Raw genomic sequence first — 24,581 nt, 5'->3', positions numbered from 1 at the left:
CGGAAGTAGACTCATGACACTTATCAAGGGCTTATCAAAGGTAGCTACACTTGTAGCACTTACTGCCTCTTCTATTGATTTAATCCATTGTTCTACAACTCACTCTGTTTCTCTTTGTCTGTCTGTCTGTCTGTCTCTGTATCTGTATCTCTCTCTCTCTCGCTGTCTCTGTATCTCTCACTCTCTCTCTCACTGTGTGTGCATGTGCGCGCGTGTGCGTGCGTGTGCGTGTGTGCGCGTGTGCGAGCATGTGGAAAAAATCTCTGAATACCTTTGGTGTCTTTTTCCTAAATTTACAATGGTGGCCTCTTGTGATTCCAGTTAAAAGTACAGAAATTAAAAAACTTTATACTTTATCCTTTTATGACCTTTTATCTTGATATCACGTCGTCTTTTTTTTTCTCCTAACAGCCAGTGGACAATTTTAGTATTTTATCCTTTTACTGTAACTTTTCTTTGTTCTGGGGCCATTTTGTACCTAATCTTTGGACATTTTCTATGATGCATGTGTTTTATTAAATGTGGACACTACAGCAGCAGTATACTACTACAACTGTGGCCCAAGATATGTAGTAAACAGCTTTTCAATATTTCTCCACTAATATATCTGAAAAACCTTTTAGTTTGCCACTGCAGCATACAATTTTCTCAATTACATTTATACAATCTCCTGGTAATTTTTTTTTTAATAACTCCCAGATCCCTTTCCCTGTGATGCTTTCAATATTTTGTCCTACTATCTATATCCTTTACGTGGCCTGATCTTGCTTTCTCCCATTTCTTTAACATTAAATTCCATCATTCATTTTTTACTCCACTTCCTCAATTTATCTGTCATTTGGTACAGATCACTTTGAATCATCTGCAAACACACACAGATTTTTTCTTCTAGCAAGTCATTTATGTAAATTGAAAACATCATCAGGGAAAGTCCAGATCCTTGGATGGTGCTACTGGATCACACATACAAAGCACAGAGAAATAGATCGCAACACTTCGTGGACAAACATCTGATCACTGCTGTCTTTTTTTGATCAAGAAGCTTACAACACTACCTGGCTTTTCAATATTTTATTCCAAGCCCACTCCTTAGTCTTTCAAGGCAGACTATTTTCTTCAAAGATTTTCTGTCACACTATTTACACTGCTGCTCATATTATATCCACATCAAGAGTGAAATGTCCCTCACAAAGTTGTTAGCTCACTGGTGATAATTCCTTATGAGGAGATTCTTTCTCTTATCACTTTTCATTTTCCTCTCAGTTTCTTCCAAAGTAACAGTATGCCTTTCAACCTTTAAATATTAAAGTTTCAAAATTAGTTTCTCATGAGCAGTCTTATCAAATGCTTTTTAAAAAATCTATATAAATTACCTATCCATTTCTTTCTTGAAAAATTTATACGATTCACAATACGTTAATTGATCTGATATACATGAATTTGCAGATTCAAAACTGAATTCTTTGCTGGTTTATTTCTCTCTTTGAGATCCATCCACTTTCTCTTATATTTTCTCCAATCTTTTAACAACACATCATCAACTAAGCCACAAAACCAGCCTACAGTTTGAGGAGTCTTCCCTCTCTCCTTGTTTTAAATATTGCCACAATTTGTGATATTCTTCATTTATCTGCTAATTTACCTTCTTGAAGTGAAATAAAAAATTTCAAATGGATATACAGTAGTTCCTTTGCACATTTTTTTTTTTAAAGCCCATGATGCTACTGAATCATCTGATCTTAAGTGTGCTGCCTTGGCCGCTATATTCATGTCAAATAAACATTACATGCGGTGTGGGTACAAATGAACATCGGGTAAGGCACAGGGAGAAATGAACAGAGGGTAAGGCATAGGGAGAAATGTCCAGAGGGTAAGGCATACGGAGAAATGAAGAGGGTAAGGCACAGGGAGAAATGAACAGAGGGTAAGGCATAGGGAGAAATGTACAACACATGCACAGTTTTTTTTTTTTCAACGAGTCGGCCGTCTCACACCGAGGCAGGGTGACCCAAAAAGAAAATACTTTCATCATCATTCAACACTTTCACCTCACTCACACATAATCACTGTTTTTGCAGAGGTGCCCAGAATACAACAGCTTAGAAGCATATATGAATAAAGATACACAACATATCCCTCCAAACTGCACATTTGTGTACATGAAAAGATATGTAAAGAATATTCACATGTGAAATATAAATACGTATATGAAAAATCCATAAAAATGCTACTATATCAACTCTCTATGCCTGACTTGAAACAAGCTACAAATATATACACACACACACTAGAAGGTCAACTTTGTATGCCTACTTGCACTTCATGCCCACCAACTTCAATTTTGCTGTTGGCTATACCATGCTGGGGCTATTAATTTTATCACGATAATATTTTATAAAAAGAAAATTAACTGCTTTCTCTCCCAAATGGTAATGCAGTAGTGTACTGGATTTTTTTTAAATGTACAACAACTCGGGTTTACTGTATTTTAAGCCTGCTCTAGTGAATGTTTCCAGGCATGCATAAACTGAACACATATTCAGACAATACTGCAGTTATTAATAACAAACACATTAAACAATAATAAAAGCGACAACAACAAGGTTAGGATAGTTATTATTCTTGTATGTCTATTCCTTCAATTTAAAAGTATTCATACACCAAGCCATACATGTAACAACAACAAATAGGGAAAATACTAAATTTTACAATCAAGGGTGAAAGAAAGATCATCAGGATCATAAATACAGTGAACCCCCGGTTAACGATATTTTTTCACTCCAGAAGTATGTTCAGGTGCCAGTACTGACCGAATTTGTTCCCATAAGGAATATTGTGAAGTAGATTAGTCCATTTCAGACCCCCAAACATACACGTACAAACGCACTTACATAAATACACTTACATAATTGGTCGCATTCGGAGGTGATCGTTATGCGGGGGTCCACTGTACTAGAGACAAGATGTATTTTCAATTGAGACTTGAATGCATGAACACATTTCTAACTCTTAACCCTTTGGCTGTCGCAACCCCAAATCCTGAAGTGTCTCCTGGTGTCGCAAAATATTTGAAAAAAAAAAAAAAAAAAAAAATCTTATGAAATGATAATCTTTTCCTGGTGATAGTGACACCAAAAGTACGAAATCTGAAGGAAAACTTATGGAATTACGCTCTCACGAAGTCAAGTGACCTCGGTGATATTTACACATCGGTGATTTCGCCCAATTTGAGCCCTATTTTCGGCCAATTCTGTTGTTCCAGTCCACCAAACTCAAAGATATTTCTTTAGAACTTCATTTGTTCTATCAATTGAGTACAAGAGACTGCCCATTTACTGATTTCAACTACCTGATAAAGTGGTCAGAAATTGGCAATTTGGCCAATTTCATACAGATTAAAAAATATGTCAATTTCAAAATAGGGTCCAGAATGAACAATGCAGACATTCCTGGCACTCAAATAACATTTTCTCTGTTCATCAGTCACATCTCCAGGCCCCTGTTATAACACTTTTACTTTCTATTTTGAATTTTTATTCACACAAAAAATAGAAGATTTACTGTTATGCAGAATACTGCAATACTTTAATAACTGTATAAATAACGTCAACCCATTCATGACTGCGTATTAGAATGGCTAGTTGGACATTAATTGGACAATGACATCAATTGTTTACTCTTGAACATCAGCAAAAATCAAACATTTCTGCCACTTTGAGCTCTGTTTCAAGATCTTTTTCATAACAAAACCAATCTAAATCACTTCTATTTCTATGATATGTGTTCCATTCTATTAAATGAGACCAAGAAAACAAGAATACAACCATAAATACTATACAAAAATACACCTCAAAGTTGGTGTTTTAATCCAAAAACATGGTCAGTTTTTTTTTCTCATTATGCACTGCATGCTGCAGGATTTTTTTTTTTTATACCGCGTACACTGACCACACAGACCCATTCTCTCACATGTGGGCCTACCAGCTTTCTCCTGCCTAATTTGAAGCCGCTAGAATTTTTCAGTATATATACGTCAAACACATTGGCTCATAACACATATATGTACGACCAAAACAGTCAAAGGGTTAACTGACACTGACAACCAGTTGAATAATATAAGAACAAAATAAGGAAAGACTCTTCCCATGAACAATATGAGGCTCAATCATTCTAAATTGATTCGTGAAGATTCACAAAAAAATTCCCAATCCCGAGGTAAAAGGTACAAGCATATCAACAAGAAACCATACCACGGGTGGGGATAAAACCCGCGATCAGAGTCTCAAAACTCCAGACCGTCGCGTTAGCCACTGGACCAGCTAGCCACGATAAGATTCGCCCAACTAGGTATATTTCTACACCATAGGAAGGTTAGCATAGGCACCACTGTGACCACAAATGCAAGTTTTTACAGACGAATCTCTAGCTAGCGTGGCCGTGACGAACTCTAGCTCAAGTCCCCTCAAAGCCGTTAACATGACTCACGAAATCTTGTCATTACGATTTCCTGAGTCATATTAACAAGAAACTTGGATTCATTATCCAGAGGGCTGAGGAGGGGTTGTTGAGGTGGTTCGAACATGCAGAGAGCATGGAACAAAATAGAACGACTTCGCGAGTATAAATCTGTAGCGGAGGTAAGGCAGGGTAGAGGGCGGCCTAGGAAAGGTTGGATTGAGGGGGTAAAGGAAGTTTTTGTGTGCGAGGGGCTTGGACTTCCAGCAAGCATGCGTGAGGATGTTAGATAAGAGCGAATGGAGACAAATAGTTTTTAGGACTGCTGTTGCAGTGTGAGCAGGGTAATGTTCATGAAGGGATTCAGGGAAACAGGCAGGCAGGACTTGAGTCCTGGAGGTGGGAACTACAGTGTCTGCACTTTTATAACTGTAATGTAAGTGCACCTCTGGCAAGACAGTGATGGAGTGAATGACGGTGAAAGCTTTTCTTTTTTTTTTGGGCCACCCTACCTTGTTGGGAAATGGTCGATGTGTCAATAAAAAATGAAAAACTTGGATTCATTAAACTTTATAGCTTTAAAGGTAAATAAACAGTTTTAATTAATTTATTGCCTTGATAAGAGTCAATGCAGCTCATACAAGTATGGAATAGTGGGTATCTCAATAGGGAATAAAAAATACCAGTCTAGCTGCACAATTCAGTAAAGACTGACGTCTCTCTAGCATGTAATTAGGCACACCCACATATAAACCATTGTAAAAATCAATATGAAACAAACATGTGGATAAGAATCATGATATTCTGGTTATATAGATATTTTCTGACTGCAAAAAGATTAAAAAATTGCATGACCTTCAATTTGATTGATGTATCTAATAAATGACAATGAAGAATCCAGGCAGGCACCGAGACCCCCGAGACTGCAAAATGACAGCATCATAAACAAAGGAACCAAAACCACTACTCTGCATTCCCCTGACAATAAAAATCTGTCTGAAACTCACTTATTAAAATTTTTCTATTTGCCATCTAAGTCTGAATATCCAGTACTAAGAGAATTAAAGCAGTTTTGCATCTTCCACATCAAGAACCTGAATGTAAATTTGTGTATCAGCACAAATGTAAATCAATCCCATGGGTTTCCAACAGTAAGGCTAAGCCACCAACATAAACAATACCATCATCTCCCTTGCCACTGAGCAAAGATGACAGCTCAGATACACAATCAGTCACTACTACTTAAAATGACCAACCTGAAAGTTAAGACTTCATAAAAAACAAAACAGTATCCCTAAGGTCACAGCCAAAAGGATCACTGATCAGTAATCCATGATCATTGGTATCTAATACAGCAGAGGTTTCTAACTAAATTAACAGTAACACATATATAAGAGACTATTGGCAGAAAGGTGGGCTAGTGCAAAGATGAGTAGTGGGGGGGGGTTGAAGAGGGTTCGAATAGTTTTAAAAATGCAGTATTAGAATGTGGGGCAGAAGTTTGTGGTTATAGGAGGGTGGGGGCAGGAGGAAAGAGGAGTGATTGGTGGAATGATGAAGTAAAGGGTGTGATAAAAGAGAAAAAGGAAGCTTACGAGAGGTTTTTACAAAGCAGAAGTGTTATAAGAAGAGCAGAGTATATGGAGAGTAAAAGAAAGGTGAAGAGAGTGGTGAGAGAGTGCAAAAGGAGAGCAGATGAAAGAGTGGGAGAGGCACTGTCAAGAAATTTTAATGAAAATAAGAAAAAATTTTGGAGTGAGTTACACAAGTTAAGAAAGCCTAGGGAAAGTATGGATTTGTCAGTTAAAAACAGAGTAGGGGAGTTAGTAGATGGGGAGAGGGAGGTATTAGGTAGATGGCGAGAATATTTTGAGGAACTTTTAAATGTTAAGGAAGAAAGGGAGGCGGTAATTTCATGCACTGGCCAGGGAGGTATACCATCTTTTAGGAGTGAAGAAGAGCAGAATGTAAGTGTGGTGGAGGTACGTGAGGCATTACGTAGAATGAAAGGGGGTAAAGCAGCTGGAACTGATGGGATCATGACAGAAATGTTAAAAGCAGGGGGGAATATAGTGTTGGAGTGGTTGGTACTTTTGTTTAATAAATGTATGAAAGAGGGGAAGGTACCTAGGGATTGGTAGAGAGCATGTTTAGTCCCTTTATATAAAGGGAAAGGGGACAAAAGAGATTGTAAAAATTATAGAGGAATAAGTTTACTGAGTATACCAGGAAAAGTATACGGTAGGGTTATAATTGAAAGAATTAGAGGTAAGACAGAATGTAGGATTGCGGATGAGCAGGGAGGCTTCAGAGTGGGTAGGGGATGTGTAGCTCAAGTGTTTACATTGAAGCATATATGTGAACAGTATTTAGATAAAGGTAGGGAAGTTTTTATTGCATTTATGGATTTAGAAAAGGCATATGATAGAGTGGATAGAGGAGCAATGTGGCAGATGTTGCAAGTATATGGAATAGGTGGTAAGTTACTAAATGCTGTAAAGAGTTTTCATGAGGATAGTGAGGCTCAGGTTAGGGTGTGTAGAAGAGAAGGAGACTACTTCCCGGTAAAAGTAGGTCTTAGACAGGGATGTGTAATGTCACCATGGTTGTTTAATATATTTATAGATGGGGTTGTAAAAGAAGTAAATGCTAGGGTGTTCGGGAGAGGGGTGGGATTAAATTATGGGGAATCAAATTCAAAATGGGAATTGACACAGTTACTTTTTGCTGATGATACTGTGCTTATGGGAGATTCTAAAGAAAAATTGCAAAGGTTAGTGGATGAGTTTGAGAATGTGTGTAAAGGTAGAAAGTTGAAAGTGAACATAGAAAAGAGTAAGGTGATGAGGGTATCAAATGATTTAGATAAAGAAAAATTGGATATCAAATTGGGGAGGAGGAGTATGGAAGAAGTGAATGTTTTCAGATACTTGGGAGTTGACGTGTCGGCGGATGGATTTATGAAGGATGAGGTTAATCATAGAATTGATGAGGGAAAAAAGGTGAGTGGTGCGTTGAGGTATATGTGGAGTCAAAAAACGTTATCTATGGAGGCAAAGAAGGGAATGTATGAAAGTATAGTAGTACCAACACGTAGGATGACTAAATTAATACCTAGCATTAGAAATCTTCCTTATGAAGAAAGACTGAAGACTCTTAAGTTACATTCACTTGTTAGACGAAGAATGAGGGGAGACCTGATCGAAGTGTATAAGTGGAAGATAGGTATTAATAAAGGGGATATTAATAAGGTCTTGAGGATGTCTCTCCAAGAGAGAACCCGCAGTAATGGATTTAAATTAGATAAGTTTAGATTTAGAAAGGACATAGGAAAGTATTGGTTTGGAAATAGGGTAGTTGATGAGTGGAACAGTCTACCTAGTTGGGTTATTGAGGCTGGGACTTTGGGTAGTTTCAAATTTAGGTTGGATAAATACATGAGTGGGAGGGGTTGGATTTGAGTGGGACTTTCACATCAGAGCTTATTTCTTGGGTGGCATTGAAAATTGGGTTGGGCAAATGTTTTGTTAGTGGGATGAATTGTAAAGGACCTGCCTAGTATGGGCCAGCAGGCCTCCTGCAGTGTTCCTCCTTTCTTATGTTCTTATGTTCTTATATGGATGTGAAGCTTGGGTGGTAAATGCAGCAGCGAGGAGACGGTTGGAGGCAGTGGAGATGTCCTGTCTAAGGGCAATGTGTGGTGTAAATATTATGCAGAAAATTCGGAGTGTGGAAATTAGGAGAAGGTGTGGAGTTAATAAAAGCATTAGTCAGAGGCAGAAGAGGGGTTGTTGAGGTGGTATGGTCATTTAGAGAGAATGGATCAAAGTAGAATGACATGGAAAGCATATACAGTGGACCCCCGGTTAACGATATTTTTTCACTCCAGAAGTATGTTCAGGTGCCAGTACTGACCGAATTTGTTCCCATAAGAAATATTGTGAAGTAGATTAGTCCATTTCAGACCCCCAAACATACACGTACAAACGCACTTACATAAATACACTTACATAATTGGTCGCATACGGAGGTAATCGTTATGCGGGGGTCCACTGTAAATCTATAGAGGAAGGAAGGAGGGGTAGGGGTCGTCCTCGAAAGGGTTGGAAAGAGGGAGTAAAGGAGGTTTTGTGGGCTAGGGGCTTGGACTTCCAGCAAGCGTGCATGAGCGTATTAGATAGGAGTGAATGGAGGCGAATGATACTTGGGACCTGACGATCTGTTGGAGTGTGAGCAGGGTAATATTTAGTGAAGGGATTCAGGAAAACCGGTAATTTTCAAATAGTCAGACTTGAGTCCTGGAAATGGGAAGTACAATGCCTGCACTTTAAAGGAGGGGTTTGGGATATTGGCAGTTTGGAGGGATATGTTGTGTATCTTTATACGTATATGCTTCTGAACTGTTGTATTCCGAGCACCTCTGCAAAAGCAGTGATAATGTGTGAGTGTGGTGAAAGTGTTGAATGATGATGAAAGTATTTTCTTTTTGGGGATTTTCTTTCTTTTTTGGGTCACCCTGCCTCGGTGGGAGACGGCCGACTTGTTGAGGAGAAAAAAAAAAAAAAAAAAATCCTAAACAAGTGTTCAGTATTAAATCATCATAAAACATTACGCAAAGCTGTCTCAGTTGAATGAAATGGTCTGCATACAGCAAAACATTACTCCACTCAAGAAAAGGAAAAAATTCTTAATATTAGCATGTTCAATCAATTTAGAAAAGAACATAAGATTAGACAGGATGCTATTTTAAAGTGTTTTCCAAATCAAGGGAAGACTTCTTGAGAAGCAGGCAAACCAAATCTAAATTTAATGACTGGAAAACATATGCTCTGCAAGTGATTTATCAACACAAGTCATAAAAGGAACAGCTTTTTCTTATGTAGTTAAGAGCTTTGAAACATGTAGGACATAACTCGCAATGTCTTAGTGGAACACATTATACTCCAAAACACCCTCCTCACTGCCTGGAGCAAACTGAGTAAAGGTCGTTTGCAATGCATTACTAGCCAGAGAAATCAAAGAGAACTCAGCACATGCTCCAGATGAATCCTAGTCCAACTGAATATTCTCTACAGTGACCAAAATATTTTGAGAAGGCCTAAGTCAACTGAAAAGCAGAATGAGAGGAAGGCAAAGCAGGTTCAGATACATGACTAAATGAGTTGTTAAATTTTCTCTCTCTAGTATTTCACCTTACTAGTTAAAACCTTGTTCACAACATCCCTAAAGGCTTCTGTATAATCAAACCATGATTCAGAAGTACATAATCTAAGTCATCAAAATGATTATGGAATGATAGTATGTGCTCACAAGACAGTGGAACTAGCATGTCAAGGCTAAGATCAAAACACTATGATAAGACAATAATACCAAGAGGTATTACCACAACAACTTTAATAATCTGCAAATTGGTAGTAAGCAAAACCAAGTATAATAAGGCCAACAACATGGGTGGATGATAACAGTGCTTTTTTTTTTTTTTTAATTTATTATCTCCAGTATCTCATATAAACAGGGCTTTTACTGTCAACAATCAATCCAGTAATTAAGCCACCACACACAAGATGATGACCACTCTTCATTGGAAGGAATTCAATCAGAAAAACAAATTCATCAAGAAACAAGGAACCTCTGCCATCAGTGCCAGGATGACACAAGCTACACTAGCGGGAAAACAGGAAGCCAAGGAAACCTCAGCCTCCCATTTTGTTTCTACAGTTGGAAAACTAAGCACCAAAGCATTACTTTAAGACTCCCTTACTTCTTTACTGGGCAACCACAAAGTTTTGGAGACACTGTTCACTATGACTGATGTTAAAAGTGGTCACTATTAGCATTTAATTAAGTAACGAGTAACAAACCCACGAAGGATTCTACTGGGATAAATTCATGCAGTTTAACTGTATTCCTGAGCACTGCATTTTCCAGGTTGTCAATCAGGTAAAAGTCCAGTGCAGTCAAACCAGGTAAATAAAGTGGGTAACTTAACAGTCCCAATTTGCCCTATTCACATCTAGACAACAAGGATTAAAGTCTGGTACATCACAAAGTAATTGTGGAGGCACCGTATCTTTTAGACATCAATTCCTTCCACCTCTTATAAACCTTATGAACAGCAATTTGAACTTTTTCCCTAGATTTTCCCTTACCATTTCAAAAGTGAAGCAAGTCCATGCTATTTTATGATATGCTCCTTAAAAGTAACACACACAGTTCCTCAGCTGGACTGACACTATGCAGTAAATGTGGCACTACACTACCTCAGACCATTTGCATAAAGAATCTCTCACAAATTTGGATCGCATTATGAATACTTATTCTCTAGCAGCATATGCATCCATTTTGATAAGGCACTCTACTTTGTAACCAACAAATTATGCTTATTCCTATAATGCTTGCATCGAAAACAGGAAATCAAATAAATGCACAATAAAATATATACATCCAAATTACCTGTTGTAAAAGGTTGTTATTTTTCCTTCCACTTTCTTGGGGAAAATGTGACAATGTTCTGTCTTAATTTTCTTTGAACAAGTTGATTGTAAATATACACACGTGCAAGTTTAAGATAAATCTTCATCTAGCAGAGGTGGTCCAATTAGGTATGTTGCACTATCACTTTGGTCACTGCATAGAAATAGACCAAGACAAACATACATACACACCTACATTTCTATACACAATACAAAGTACTAGATTTAATACCAGAGCCTGCATGTGTCCTTGCACAAAAATATCTGAAATGTTTTGTAAAAGTAGGCCCACCAATAGCAAAATCAAACTTGAATGTCTCTCTTATTAGTAGTAACAATTTTGTAATGCCTCTTAACTTAAATATGTTAATATTCCATTTAGAGAGAGAGGGAAAAGCATAAGTATACAAAGCAGAAAACCTTATTACTTTAAATTTCTTCTTTCCCTGTTGAACAATCACTTACCTATTTTGTCCCTCTCACTGGCGTTTTCTTCATAATCTTCACCTAATCCGTTATCAGTGAATGAGCCTAGTAGTTGTACACATCTGACAAGTCAAAATTTTTGCCTTTCAAATTGTTGCTTTTGATCATACTTACATACACCACTACTTGCTGCTTATGTCATTTCCATCTTCAACTTTCTAACTTTTTTCTTTGCAAATGCTTCTGTTATTTCTATATTATTTTTTCTTTTTGGTAGAATGCAAGTAAAACAGTTTCACTAATGTGCTAGTCAAAGCTGTGCTTTTGTCAATTTATACTGAGAAAGGTTCAAATCAAACTGTCTGAGGAAACACACTGCAGGAGACAACTAAAAATAGATGGGATCAACACCAAAATACTACAAGAGTTGACAAGGACAGGCAATTTAACATGGGAGGCTCCAAGAGAGAGAGATACAAATGAACACCACCAAATGACAAATGGAGACACAATAAAGGGTATCTAATGAGGGTAATGAAGAAGTGAAATGAACAATACAGTAGAAGAAATAGTAGATCATATCAGCTGAGTAGATTAAGAGGCACTGCTAGGAAATAAATAAAACTTTACTCAGGTAAGCACAACTTAGTGAGTATAACACATGGAGAATTTACACTTAACTCCAAACTTCCCTAATGAGGTGCACAAAGTAACAATGACAACATATCCTATAATATTCAGGATACCTTATTTTTAAGGCCAGTTTTTGATAATTCACAATGTAGTATGTATAACAGGTAAAAGATTTGCCAAAAGACTTATTCCCAGAGGTGAACTGTTCAACTGGCTGAGAACTGAAGAGCCTGGGAAGATATCACAAGATGATCAAAGGTATTGATGTAGTGAACAAGTTCACCACCCAGATCAGTCACAGTGACATTTACAAGTATATTTTCAGTGTAAGGGCAGTAAAAGAGGGAAACAACTGTGATGAAGAATTAGTGGAGGAAAACTGTATTCATGGATTCAGTTGCATATATGAAGTGTGCCACTGAACTTAATGATGAAGTCTTAACCCTCACTCTCCTGCAGGCACAACTCAACGAGTTCACATACATATGTATCAGCACACAAAAAAAGTAGACAGAAAAATAATTCACGAATTAAAAATATTTTAGAAGTTCAGCACATGTATGATTCTTCATTTTTTCTGAATAATAGTTTCACTTCATTATTAGGTGATGTAAATACCCATCATTATCGGCAGTACTTCATGGGTGGCTGAAACCTTGAAGAGCAGACATCAATGGAGTCTCAGGTCAATTGGTCGTCTTGAAGTTAATATACAGGGTGTTAGAAAACACTCGACCCAAACAGTATTGAAGCATTGAAGGAAAACACAGAGAATGCTGCTCCCTTATTAGTGTTTCATCTCTGATATACCCTTGAAGAGTTTCGAGAGTTTAACTACTCTCAAGAGCCTGGCCATGGGCCAAGCTCAACAAACTTTAAAGAAAAATTGTGACATAATTAATGTTTATGAATGTTAACGATATTCAGTTTGAGTAACAGATTAATTAGGTATAAATTGCATACTTAACAGGTCTAGACTTCTGGAACACCCTATATGTGGTCAATCTTCATTGCAGAAACTGGTCACATATATAAAGAATTAAATAATGCCTGGGGCATCAGTTAAAAATTTTCTAATGCCTTTTAAATGTTTCATAGCAATCTGCATGTCGAGCTGACACTGTGTGTTATTTACACTTACCATCTGGTACAGCATGCTGCAGGTGTCGGTGTGTGAGAAAACCTACTCTAACACAGGAAACATAAAAGATAAAATAAAGTTATCCACAAGCACCAGTTCGTGTGTATGTGTTATATGAGGATCACCAGAGTGCAATCTGTGTCCAGGGGACAACATGGGACAAGGAAAAATTTAATTAGAAGGATGACTTGTTTATTTTTTATAATACAACATTTGTATCTGCTAATAAAGACACAAACACATGTTAAGTTGACAGTGATGCACCAGGAGGAGTACATAGCACTTTCTTAGTTTTTATGTACATTGGTGGTCTGGCCACGGGCTCACAATAACGCATGGCAATGTTCAACTGATAGCTTATTGCTCACTGGAAATGAAGCAAACGCACCTAAATACACAAGATAAACTAGACCTAATAGATGCGATAGCAGCAAATTCCTGCTCTTACATCTATGGAGAATCATTACAATCCTTATATTATCTCACAGCATCACCTAAGGTTACAAAATTTAAATTTATTTTTGTGGAATAAAAAATATTGTGAAAGTACAAATTCTTTAAATAATGAACTTAAGCCTATTTTCAGATGGAGCTTTACAGTTACACAGTATTGGAATTATGATGCACCATGTTTTTCAATATTGGTGTTCAAGCAGGTACAGCAGTCTGCTAACATCCTCACTCTTACTTTTGCACTCATTCAAACACTCACTCTTTGAGAGGTTACTGCACTAAGGTGGAAGGAAGGTTTAGCCAACATTACAAGTCTTTTATTAGCTCCTCCCGCTCTCAGGTACTGACAAGCTAGACCCCTTCCACCGCAGAACAAGGTATCAACATGTCTGCCACTGCAACACAAGACTTGAACACCGAGTAGCTACAAGTTGAGTGGCAGGGTTGAGTGTCTTCTGCAGTGGGGTTGTGATGATACCTTGTGGCCTATGGATCCAGACCACATGAAGCCAGCGAGTGCAAACAATGTGTTGGAGGCCAGCAAGCCGGCACCATCATGTGCTCACTTGGTCCAAGGCAGTGACAGCAGAACAATAACAAACTTTGCGGCCCCAACACAACTAATGAAAAACAACATACTGAACTGATACAAACAAGAGAGAGGTAATGCAACAAACCTCTACCCCTTTATTTCCCTTACAACAATCCCAACCCATTTTTATTCAACCTTCTCTGGCACTCAGTTGCAAGTGAAACAGTGAGCAATAAGCCACCATTCACATTGTCTGCCATGTGTAGGTGTAAACCAGTCTGACCTCGCTCCTGCCAACCAACAGCTCCACATCGCATCCCAGTGCACAAACTCGCTGACCCCTAAACACATCCCTGCACTCTGGCCTGATCCTTACAGTACAATCTTTGTGCCTTGTTCTTGTGTCCACAGTGGTGGGGAGAGACAAGTCATTAACATAATAATATTAAACTTTCTAAGACAAAGTAAAATAGAGTATAGACAGTGAAGCGAATTAAGACCAAGAATACAAGCAATGGAGGAGTATAAAAAGAAAATGAATAGTTGTGAGAACAGTTGTATAAAAAAAGTTGTGAAAGGCAGCACTGTCATGTTCAGGGCATGGTAGGAACCACACAGCCCCAAGCTTAACTTATAAATATAAATAAGTTCATGTGCCATGGCTTATCCGACACACTAGGAATGAACTGACTATGTACAAATGAATAAAAAATGAGAAAAATATATCAGCTGACTGACATAACAATATTGGTCACGATGATACAAAAATGTTTTGTTTCGAAGTGTGAGAAATGCACATCTAACCTGCTTCTGAGTCTGAGGAATCTGAAGATGATGATGATGATGATGATGAAGATGAATCACTGTCTGAAGAGGAGGAGCTAGATTCTGTTAGACGTGATGTGCCTCCTCCAACCACATCAACACTTTTATTATCTTCTGGAAAAAAAAAATGATGAAATTAATATTAATTTGTTTACTGAAGACTAATTTACAAAAAGAATTTAACAATTATTTTAGGTCTGGTTGTAATCACAATGCACGTGATAAAAAGATAATGACTTATCCAGGGTCTCTTACATTCTTTATAATTTGTTACAGCTGACATTAAAACTCACAAGAGCCATGTGGTATGGGGCACATAGGCATGGAGTATTGGCTTCCAGAGCTAAAAGAGCTTCTTAATCTTTTCACTGCCCAGACTACTAAAATTAATATTGCTCTCAGTGTCCACTTAATAATAATAATAATAATAATAATAATAATAATAATAATAATAATATGGTTATAGGAGGGTGGGGGCAGGAGGAAAGAGGAGTGATTGGTGGAATGATGAAGTAAAGGGTGTGATAAAAGAGAAAAAGGTAGCTTACGAGAGGTTTTTACAAAGCAGAAGTGTTATAAGAAGAGCAGAGTATATGGAGAGTAAAAGAAAGGTGAAGAGAGTGGTGAGAGAGTGCAAAAGGAGAGCAGATGATAGAGTGGGAGAGGCACTGTCAAGAAATTGTAATGAAAATAAGAAAAAATTTTGGAGTGAGTTAAACAAGTTAAGAAAGCCTAGGGAAACTATGAATTTGTCCATTAAAAACAGAGTAGGGGAGTTAGTAGATGGGGAGAGGGAGGTATTAGGTAGATGGCGAGAATATTTTGAGGAACTTTTAAATGTTGAGGAAGAAAGGGAGGTGGTAATTTCATGCACTGGCCAGGGAGGTATACCATCTTTTAGGAGTGAAGAAGAGCAGAATGTAAGTGTGGTGGAGGTACATGAGGCATTACGTAGAATGAAAGGGGGTAAAGCAGCTGGAACTGATGGGATCATGACAGAAATGTTAAAAGCAGGGGGGGACATAGTGTTGGAGTGGTTGGTACTTTTGTTTAATAAATGTATGAAAGAGGGGAAGGCACCTAGGGATTGGCGGAGAGCATGTATAGTCCCTTTATATAAAGGGAAAGGGGACAAAAGAGATTGTAAAAATTATAGAGGAATAAGTTTACTGAGTATACCAGGAAAAGTATACGGTAGGGTTATAATTGAAAGAATTAGAGGTAAGACAGAATGTAGAATTGCGGATGAGCAAGGAGGCTTCAGAGTGGGTAGGGGATGTGTAGATCAAGTGTTTACATTGAAGCATATATGTGAACAGTATTTAGATAAAGGTAGGGAAGTTTTTATTGCATTTATGGATTTAGAAAAGGCATATGATAGAGTGGATAGAGGAGTAATGTGGCAGATGTTGCAAGTTTATGGAATAGGTGGTAAGTTACTAAATGCTATAAAGAACTTTTATGAGGATAGTGAGGCTCAGGTTAGGGTGTGTAGAAGAGACGAAGAATACTTCCTGGTAAAAGTAGGTCTTAGACAGGGATGTGTAATGTCACCATGGTTGTTTAATATATTTATAGATGGGGTTGTAAAAGAAGTAAATGCTAGGGTGTTCGGGAGAGGGGTAGGATTAAATTATGGGGAATCAAATTCAAAATGGGAATTGACACAGTTACTTTTTGCTGATGATACTGTGCTTATGGGAGATTCTAAAGAAAAATTGCAAAGGTTAGTGGATGAGTTTGAGAATGTGTGTAAAGGTAGAAAGTTGAAAGTGAACATAGAAAAGAGTAAGGTGATGAGGGTGTCAAATGATTAAGATAAAGAAAAATGGGATATCAAATTGGGGGGGAGGAGTATGGAAGAAGTGAATGTTTTCAGATACTTGGGAGTTGACGTGTCGGCGGATGGATTTATGAAGGATGAGGTTAATCATAGAATTGATGAGGGAAAAAAGGTGAGTGGTGCGTTGAGGTATATGTGGAGTCAAAAAACGTTATCTATGGAGACAAAGAAGGGAATGTATGAAAGTATAGTAGTACCAACACTCTTATATGGATGTGAAGCTTGGGTGGTAAATGCAGCAGCGAGGAGACGGTTGGAGGCAGTGGAGATATCCTGTCTAAGGGCAATGTGTGGTGTAAATATTATGCAGAAAATTCGGAATGTGGAAATTAGGAGAAGGCGTGGAGTTAATAAAAGCATTAGTCAGAGGGCAGAAGAGGGGTTGTTGAGGTGGTTTGGTCATTTAGAGAGAATGGATCAAAGTAGAATGACATGGAAAGCATATAAATCTATAGGGGAAGGAAAGAGGGGTAGGGGTCATCCTCGAAAGGGTTGGAAAGAGGGGGTAAAGGAGGCTTTGTGGGCGAGGGGCTTGGACTTCCAGCAAGCGTGCATGAGCGTGTTAGATAAAAGTGAATGGAGACGAATGATACTTGGGACCTGACGATCTGTTGGAGTGTGAGCAGGGTAATATTTAGTGAAGGGATTCAGGGAAACCGGTTATTTTCATATAGTCGGACTTGAGTCCTGGAAATGGGAAGTACAATGCCTGCACTTTAAAGGAGTGGTTTGGGATATTGGCAGTTTGGAGGGATATGTTGTGTATCTTTAAACGTATATGCTTCTAAACTGTTGTATTCTGGGCATCTCTGCAAAAGCAGTGATAATGTGTGAGTGTGGTGAAAGTGTTGAATGATGATGAAAGTATTTTCTTTTTGAAGATTGAGACACTTATGCAGCATACGGGAATCTTTATTCAGGAAACGTTTCGCCACACAGTGGCTTCATCAGTCCAATACAAAGAGGAAGGCGTAAGGAGAGGAGGAGTATGAGGTAATCAGTCCCTCAGCCTGGAGTCGATGTGTTCAGTCCATCAATCTACAAGATTGATGGACTGAACACATCAATCTACAAGATTGATGGACTGAACACATCGACTCCAGGCTGAGGGACTGATTACCTCATACTCCTCCTCTCCTTACGCCTTCCTCTTTGTATTGGACTGATAAAGCCACTGTGTGGCGAAACGTTTCCTGAATAAAGATTCCCGTATGCTGCATAAGTGTCTCAATCTTCAACTTGTCGGTTTTTCAAACCATTCATCACATATTTTCTTTTTGGGGATTTTCTTTCTTTTTTGGGTCACCCTGCCTCGGTGGGAGACGACCGACTTGTTGAAAAAAAAAAAAAATAATAATAATAATAATAATAATAATAATAATAATAACAACAACAACTTTTATTTGAACATGATACATAGTTGTGCAAGGAATTACAGTGGTTGGGTGTACATGTCAAAAGCCCCTTGTATGCAGAGCATTATGAAATATTCAGAGCAATGATATATTCAGTGGTAAAAATTACAGGAAACAAATTACAACAAAGTGAAAATGAGTATTTTAACCCCTTGGGGGTCCGTGCTGTAGATCTATGGCTTTACATTGAGGGTCCAAACCGTAGATCTACGTCATGAGCTCAGCTCACTCTGATAAGCTGCGAGCGGTAAATTTTGGCCTTGATATGAGACAATACATATGTGTGGAATGTTTTTTTTTTTTTTTCATCAAGTCGGCCGTCTCCCACCGAGGCAGGGTGACCCAAAAAAGAAAGAAAATCCCCAAAAAGAAAATACTTTCAACATCATTCAACACTTTCACCACACTCGCACATTATCACTGTTTTTGCAGAGGTGCTCAGAATACAACAGTCTATAAGCATACACATATATAGATACACAACATATCCCTCCAAACTGCCAATATCCCAAACCCCTCCTTTAAAGCGCAGGCATTGTACTTCCCATTTCCAGGACTCAAGTCCGACTATATGAAAATAACCGGTTTCCCTGAATCCCTTCACTAAATATTACCCTGCTCACACTCCAACAGATCGTCAGGTCCCAAGTACCATTCGTCTCCATTCACTCCTATCTAACACGCTCACGCACGCTTGCTGGAAGTCCAAGCCCCTTGCCCACAAAACCTCCTTTACCCCCTCTCTCCAACCCTTTCGAGGACGACCCCTACTCCGCCTTCCTTCCCCTATAGATTTATATGCTTTCCATGTCATTCTACTTTGATCCATTCTCTCTAAATGACCAAACCACCTCAACAACCCCTCTTCTGCCCTCTGACTAATACTTTTATTAACTCCACACCTTTTCCTAATTTCCACACTCCGAATTTTCTGCATAATATTTACACCACACATTGCCCTTAAACAGGACATCTCCACTGCCTCCAACCGTCTCCTCGCTGCTGCATTTACCACCCAAGCTTCACACCCATATAAGAGTGTTGGTACTACTATACTTTCATACATTCTCTTCTTTGCCTCCATAGATAACGTTTTTTGACTCCACACCACTCACCTTTTTTCCCTCATCAATTCTATGATTAACCTCATCCTTCATAAATCCATCCGCCGACACGTCAACTCCCAAGTATCTGAAAACATTCACTTCTTCCATACTCCTCCTCCCCAATTCGATATCCAATTTTTCTTTATCTAAATCATTTGACACCCTCATCACCTTACTCTTTTCTATGTTCACTTTCAACTTTCTACCTTTACACACATTCCCAAACTCATCCACTAACCTTTGCAATTTTTCTTTAGAATCTCCCATAAGCACAGTATCATCAGCAAAAAGTAACTGTGTCAATTCCCATTTTGAATTTGATTCCCCATAATTTAATCCCACCCCTCTCCCAAACACCCTAGCATTTACTTCCTTTACAACCCCATATATAAATATATTAAACAACCATGGTGACATTACACATCCCTGTGTAAGACCTACTTTTACCGGGAAGTAGCCTCCTTCTCTTCTACACACCCTAACCTGAGCCTCACTATCCTCATAAAAACTCTTTACAGCATTTAGTAACTTACCACCTATTCCATATACTTGCAACATCTGCCACATTGCTCCTCTATCCACTCTATCATATGCCTTTTCTAAATCCATAAATGCAATAAAAACTTCCCTACCTTTATCTAAATACTGTTCACATATATGCTTCAATGTAAACACTTGATCTACACATCCCCTACCCACTCTGAAACCTCCTTGCTCATCCGCAATCCTACATTCTGTCTTACCTCTAATTCTTTCAATTATAACCCTACCGTACACTTTTCCTGGTATACTCAGTAAGCTTATTCCTCTATAATTTTTACAGTCTCTTTTGTCCCCTTTCCCTTTATATAAAGGGACTATACATGCTCTCCGCCAATCCCTAGGTACCTTCCCCTCTTTCACACATTTATTAAACAAAAGTACCAACCACTCCAACACTATATCCCCCCCTGCTTTTAACATTTCTGTCATGATCCCATTAGTTCCAGCTCCTTTACCCCCTTTCATTTTACGTAATGCCTCACGTACCTCCCCCACACTTACATTCTTCTCTTCTTCACTCCTAAAAGATGGTATACCTCCCTGACCAGTGCATGAAATTACTGCCTCTGTTTCTACCTTAACATTTAAAAGTTCCTCAAAATATTCTCGCCATCTACCTAATACCTCCATCTCCCCATCTACTAACTCCCCTACTCTGTTTTTAACTGACAAATCCATACTTTCCCTAGGCTTTCTTAACTTGTTTAACTCACTCCAAAATTTTTTCTTATTTTCATTAAAATTTCTTGACAGTGGCTCTCCCACTCTATCATCTGCTCTCCTTTTGCACTCTCTCACCACTCTCTTTACCTTTCTTTTACTCTCCATATACTCTGCTCTTCTTATAACACTTCTGCTTTGTAAAAGCTGTCATAAGCTACCTTTTTCTCTTTTATCACACCCTTTACTTCATCATTCCACCAATCACTCCTCTTTCCTCCTGCCCCCACCCTCCTATAACCACAAACTTCTGCCCCACATTCTAATACTGCATTTTTAAAACTATTCCAACCCTCTTCAACCCCCCCCCCCCCCACTACTCATCTTTGCGCTAGCCCATCTTTTTGCCAATAGTCGCTTATATTTCACCCGAACTTCCTCCTCCCTTAGTTTATACACTTTCACCTCCCTCTTACCTCTTGTTGCCACCTTCCTCTTTTCCCATCTACCTCTTACTCTAACTGTAGCTACAACTAAATAATGATCCGATATATCAGTTGCCCCTCTATAAACATGTACATCCTGGAGCCTACCCATCAACCTTTTATCCACCAATACATAATCTAATAAACTACTTTCATTACATGCTACATCATACCTTGTATATTTATTTATCCTCTTTTTCATAAAATATGTATTACTTATTACCAAATCTCTTTCTACACATAGCTCAATTAAAGGCTCCCCATTTACATTTACCCCTGGCACCCCAAATTTACCTACTACTCCCTCCATAACATTTTTACCCACTTTAGCATTGAAATCCCCAACCACCATTACTCTCACACTTGATTCAAAACTCCCCACGCATTCACTCAACATTTCCCAAAATCTCTCTCTCTCCTCTACACTTCTCTCTTCTCCAGGTGCATACACGCTTATTATAACCCACTTTTCACATCCAATCTTTATTTTACTCCATATAATCCTTGAATTAATACATTTATAGTCCCTCTTTTCCTGCCATAGCTTATCCTTCAACATTATTGCTACTCCTTCTTTAGCTCTAACTCTATTTGAAACCCCTGACCTAATCCCAGTTATTCCTCTCCACTGAAACTCTCCCACCCCCTTCAGCTTTGTTTCACTTAAAGCCAGGACATCCAGCTTCTTCTCATTCATAACATCCACAATCATCTCTTTATCATCTGCACAACATCCACGCACATTCAGACTTCCCACTTTGACAATTTTCTTTTTCTTATTCTTTTTAGTAATCTTTACAGGAAAAGGAGTTAATAGCCCATTGTTCCCGGCATTTTAGTCGACTTTTACAACACGCATGGCTTACGGAGGAAAGATTCTTATTCCACTTCCCCATGGATATAAAAGTTAAAGTAATAAGACCAAGAACTATTAAGATAAAATCAAAGAAAACTCATCTGAGTGTGTATAAATAAATGTGTACATGTATGTGTAGTGAGACCTAAGTGTAAGTAGAAGTAGCAAGACATGCCTGTAATCTTGCATATTTATGAGACAGACAAAAGACATCAGCAATCCTACCATCATGTAAAACAATCACAGGCTTTCGTGTGCACCACAAAACAAATCCTACAGCACATAGTGCATAATGAGAGAAAAAAAAACCGAGACCGTAATTTTCAATTAAAATAGCGACTTTGTAGTGTTTTTTCTTATGTTTTTTATAGTTGTATTTGCGAACTCTTGGTCTCATTTGAAAGAATGGAAGACATATCACAGAAATAGAGATGATTTTGATTGGTTTTAGTACTGGAAATGGCCTGAAACTGAGGTCAAGGTAGCGGAAATGTTAAAATTTTTGCCGATGTTCAAGAGTAAACAAATGACCTCACACGTCTAATACACGCCTGCTGGTGGGTCTAATATATGTTCACAAATGTGCTGATATTATTTATACAACTATTACAATATTGCATAACAGTAAATCTTCTATTTTTTGGTTTGAATAAAAATTCATTATGTGAATAAAAAATCAAAATGGAATTTGTTAGTAAAGCCTGAAAACGTACCTAATGAACAGAGGAAATGTTAGTTTAGTGCCAGGAATGCCTGCATTGTTTATTCTGGACCCTATTTTGAAATTGGAGTATTTTGAACACTGCATTAAATTGGCCAAATTACCAATTTCCGATCACTTTATTTTGTAGTTGAAACAGTTGACTTGGTGAATTATTGTGCTCAATCAATAGAATAGAAGTAATACTAGTAAAATAGCTAAGAATTTGGTCAACTGGAATAATGTAACTGGCATAAAATGGGAGTCAAAGTCCAGAAAATCGCTGATGCGTAAATATTGCTGACACATCAAAATTCATGAGAGCATAATTTCGTCACTTTTCCATCAAATTTTGTACTTTTTGTTTTATTAACTTCAGAAAAAGATTCTCTACTATTTCATGAGAAAAAATAACAAAATTATTTTTTGAAAATTCTTGGACACTGGTGCACACTTTGAAATTTGGCCTCTGGACCAGGAAAGGGTTAAACAACGAAATTTGAACATTTCAATGAAGAAGCATTACAGTTGTACAAATTTGTAGCATAATAATGTATAACAAAATGATCAATATACTAAATGTAGTCATAAAATTTATTAATCCAATCAAATCGAAAAAATTCAATGATTTGTAATGCAGAAACAGGTCATGTGGTCATTAGATGAGTTACTGTGCATTCAAGAGAATGGAGTATTCTATTAGGAGATGTAATTAAAAAAAAAAAACATAGTTTGATAGGGTCACAGGTTATACATTTATGAGATACAGTTTTTTTTATTTTTATTATCACACTGGCCGATTCCCACCAAGGCAGGGTGGCCCGAAAAAGAAAAACTTTCACCATCATTCACTCCATCACTGTCTTGCCAGAAGGGTGCTTTACACTACAGTTTTTAAACTGCAACATTAACACCCCTCCTTCAGAGTGCAGGCACTGTACTTCCCATCTCCAGGACTCAAGTCCGGCCTGCCGGTTTCCCTGAATCCCTTCATAAATGTTACTTTGCTCACACTCCAACAGCACGTCAAGTATTAAAAACCATTTGTCTCCATTCACTCCTATCAAACACGCTCATGCATGCCTGCTGGAAGTCCAAGCCCCTCGCACACAAAACCTCCTTTACCCCCTCCCTCCAACCTTTCCTAGGCCGACCCCTACCCCGCCTTCCTTCCACTACAGACTGAGATACAGTTATTCAGTATTTATTTAGTTGTGGGTGATAAAGTGGTTTTTAAGAATAGTCTTGAATTGATAAACAGACAGTATTTCTTTTATATTCAAAGGTAATGAATTCCAGATTTTTGGGCCTTTTATGTGAATTAAGCTTTTACATAGTGTGAGATGGACACGAGGAACATCAAAGAGTGATCTGCGCCTTGTGTTATGGTTATGTGTTCCGCTGAGGTTGGTAAGGAGAAAATTGAGGGGAGAGTTTATATCCGAGTTTAGTGTTCTATGTATGTAGTAGGCACAATAATAAGTATGGATGTTTTGTACGGTGAGTAAGTTCAGAGTTTTGAATATTGGTGGAGTATGCCGCCTGGAGTGGGAATTTATCATCATTCTGGCTGCAGCCTTTTGTTGGGTAATTAATGGTCTGAGATGATTTATTGTTGTTGAGCCCCATGCACAGATTCCATAGATGAGACAGGGGTAAATGAGGAAGTGATACTGGGCCAGGAGAGCTCATTGTGAAACATAGTACCGTATCAATAGCACACCTACGGTCTTGGAGATTTTCTTGGAAATTTGTTGTACACGTGTTTGAAATTTGAGTCTATTATCAAGGTGGATTCCTAAGAATTTTCCCTCTGTGAGCTTTGTGATAGGTGATCCGTTTATCATTGTTAAGAGGAACATCTGTAGTTCTGTTCTGTAGGTTTTGTCAATGTTGAGAGTAAGTTTATTAATCATCATCAAGGTAGATATTTTCTGTAATTCAGTATTTACAGTATTGGCTAGTATGACTGGGCTTGGGTGAGAGAAGACATATGTAGTGTCATCTGCAAACAGTGAGGGTTTGAGTAGTTGTG

The 24,581-nt window shown here is 38.1% G+C and overlaps 1 protein-coding gene across 5 annotated transcripts in view; it reads right to left on the bottom strand.

The window, feature by feature from the left end:
- The window catches only part of LOC128705417 (female sterile (1) homeotic), a 684,385-nt gene that overhangs the window by 351,829 nt on the left and 307,975 nt on the right, over positions 1-24,581 (bottom strand). For all 5 annotated transcript variants that reach the window (XM_070092310.1, XM_070092319.1, XM_070092329.1 and 2 more), the window contains one exon: positions 14,918-15,052. In XM_070092310.1, the coding sequence (XP_069948411.1) occupies positions 14,918-15,052 (135 nt within the window). The remainder of the gene's footprint in view (positions 1-14,917; positions 15,053-24,581) is intronic.

The sequence above is a fragment of the Cherax quadricarinatus genome, chromosome 3 (assembly GCF_038502225.1).
Source record: "Cherax quadricarinatus isolate ZL_2023a chromosome 3, ASM3850222v1, whole genome shotgun sequence".
Classification (NCBI taxonomy): Eukaryota; Metazoa; Arthropoda; class Malacostraca; order Decapoda; family Parastacidae; genus Cherax; species Cherax quadricarinatus.
The sequence above is the reverse complement of the archived record's forward strand: the minus strand, read 5'-3'. Positions and strand labels throughout refer to the sequence as shown.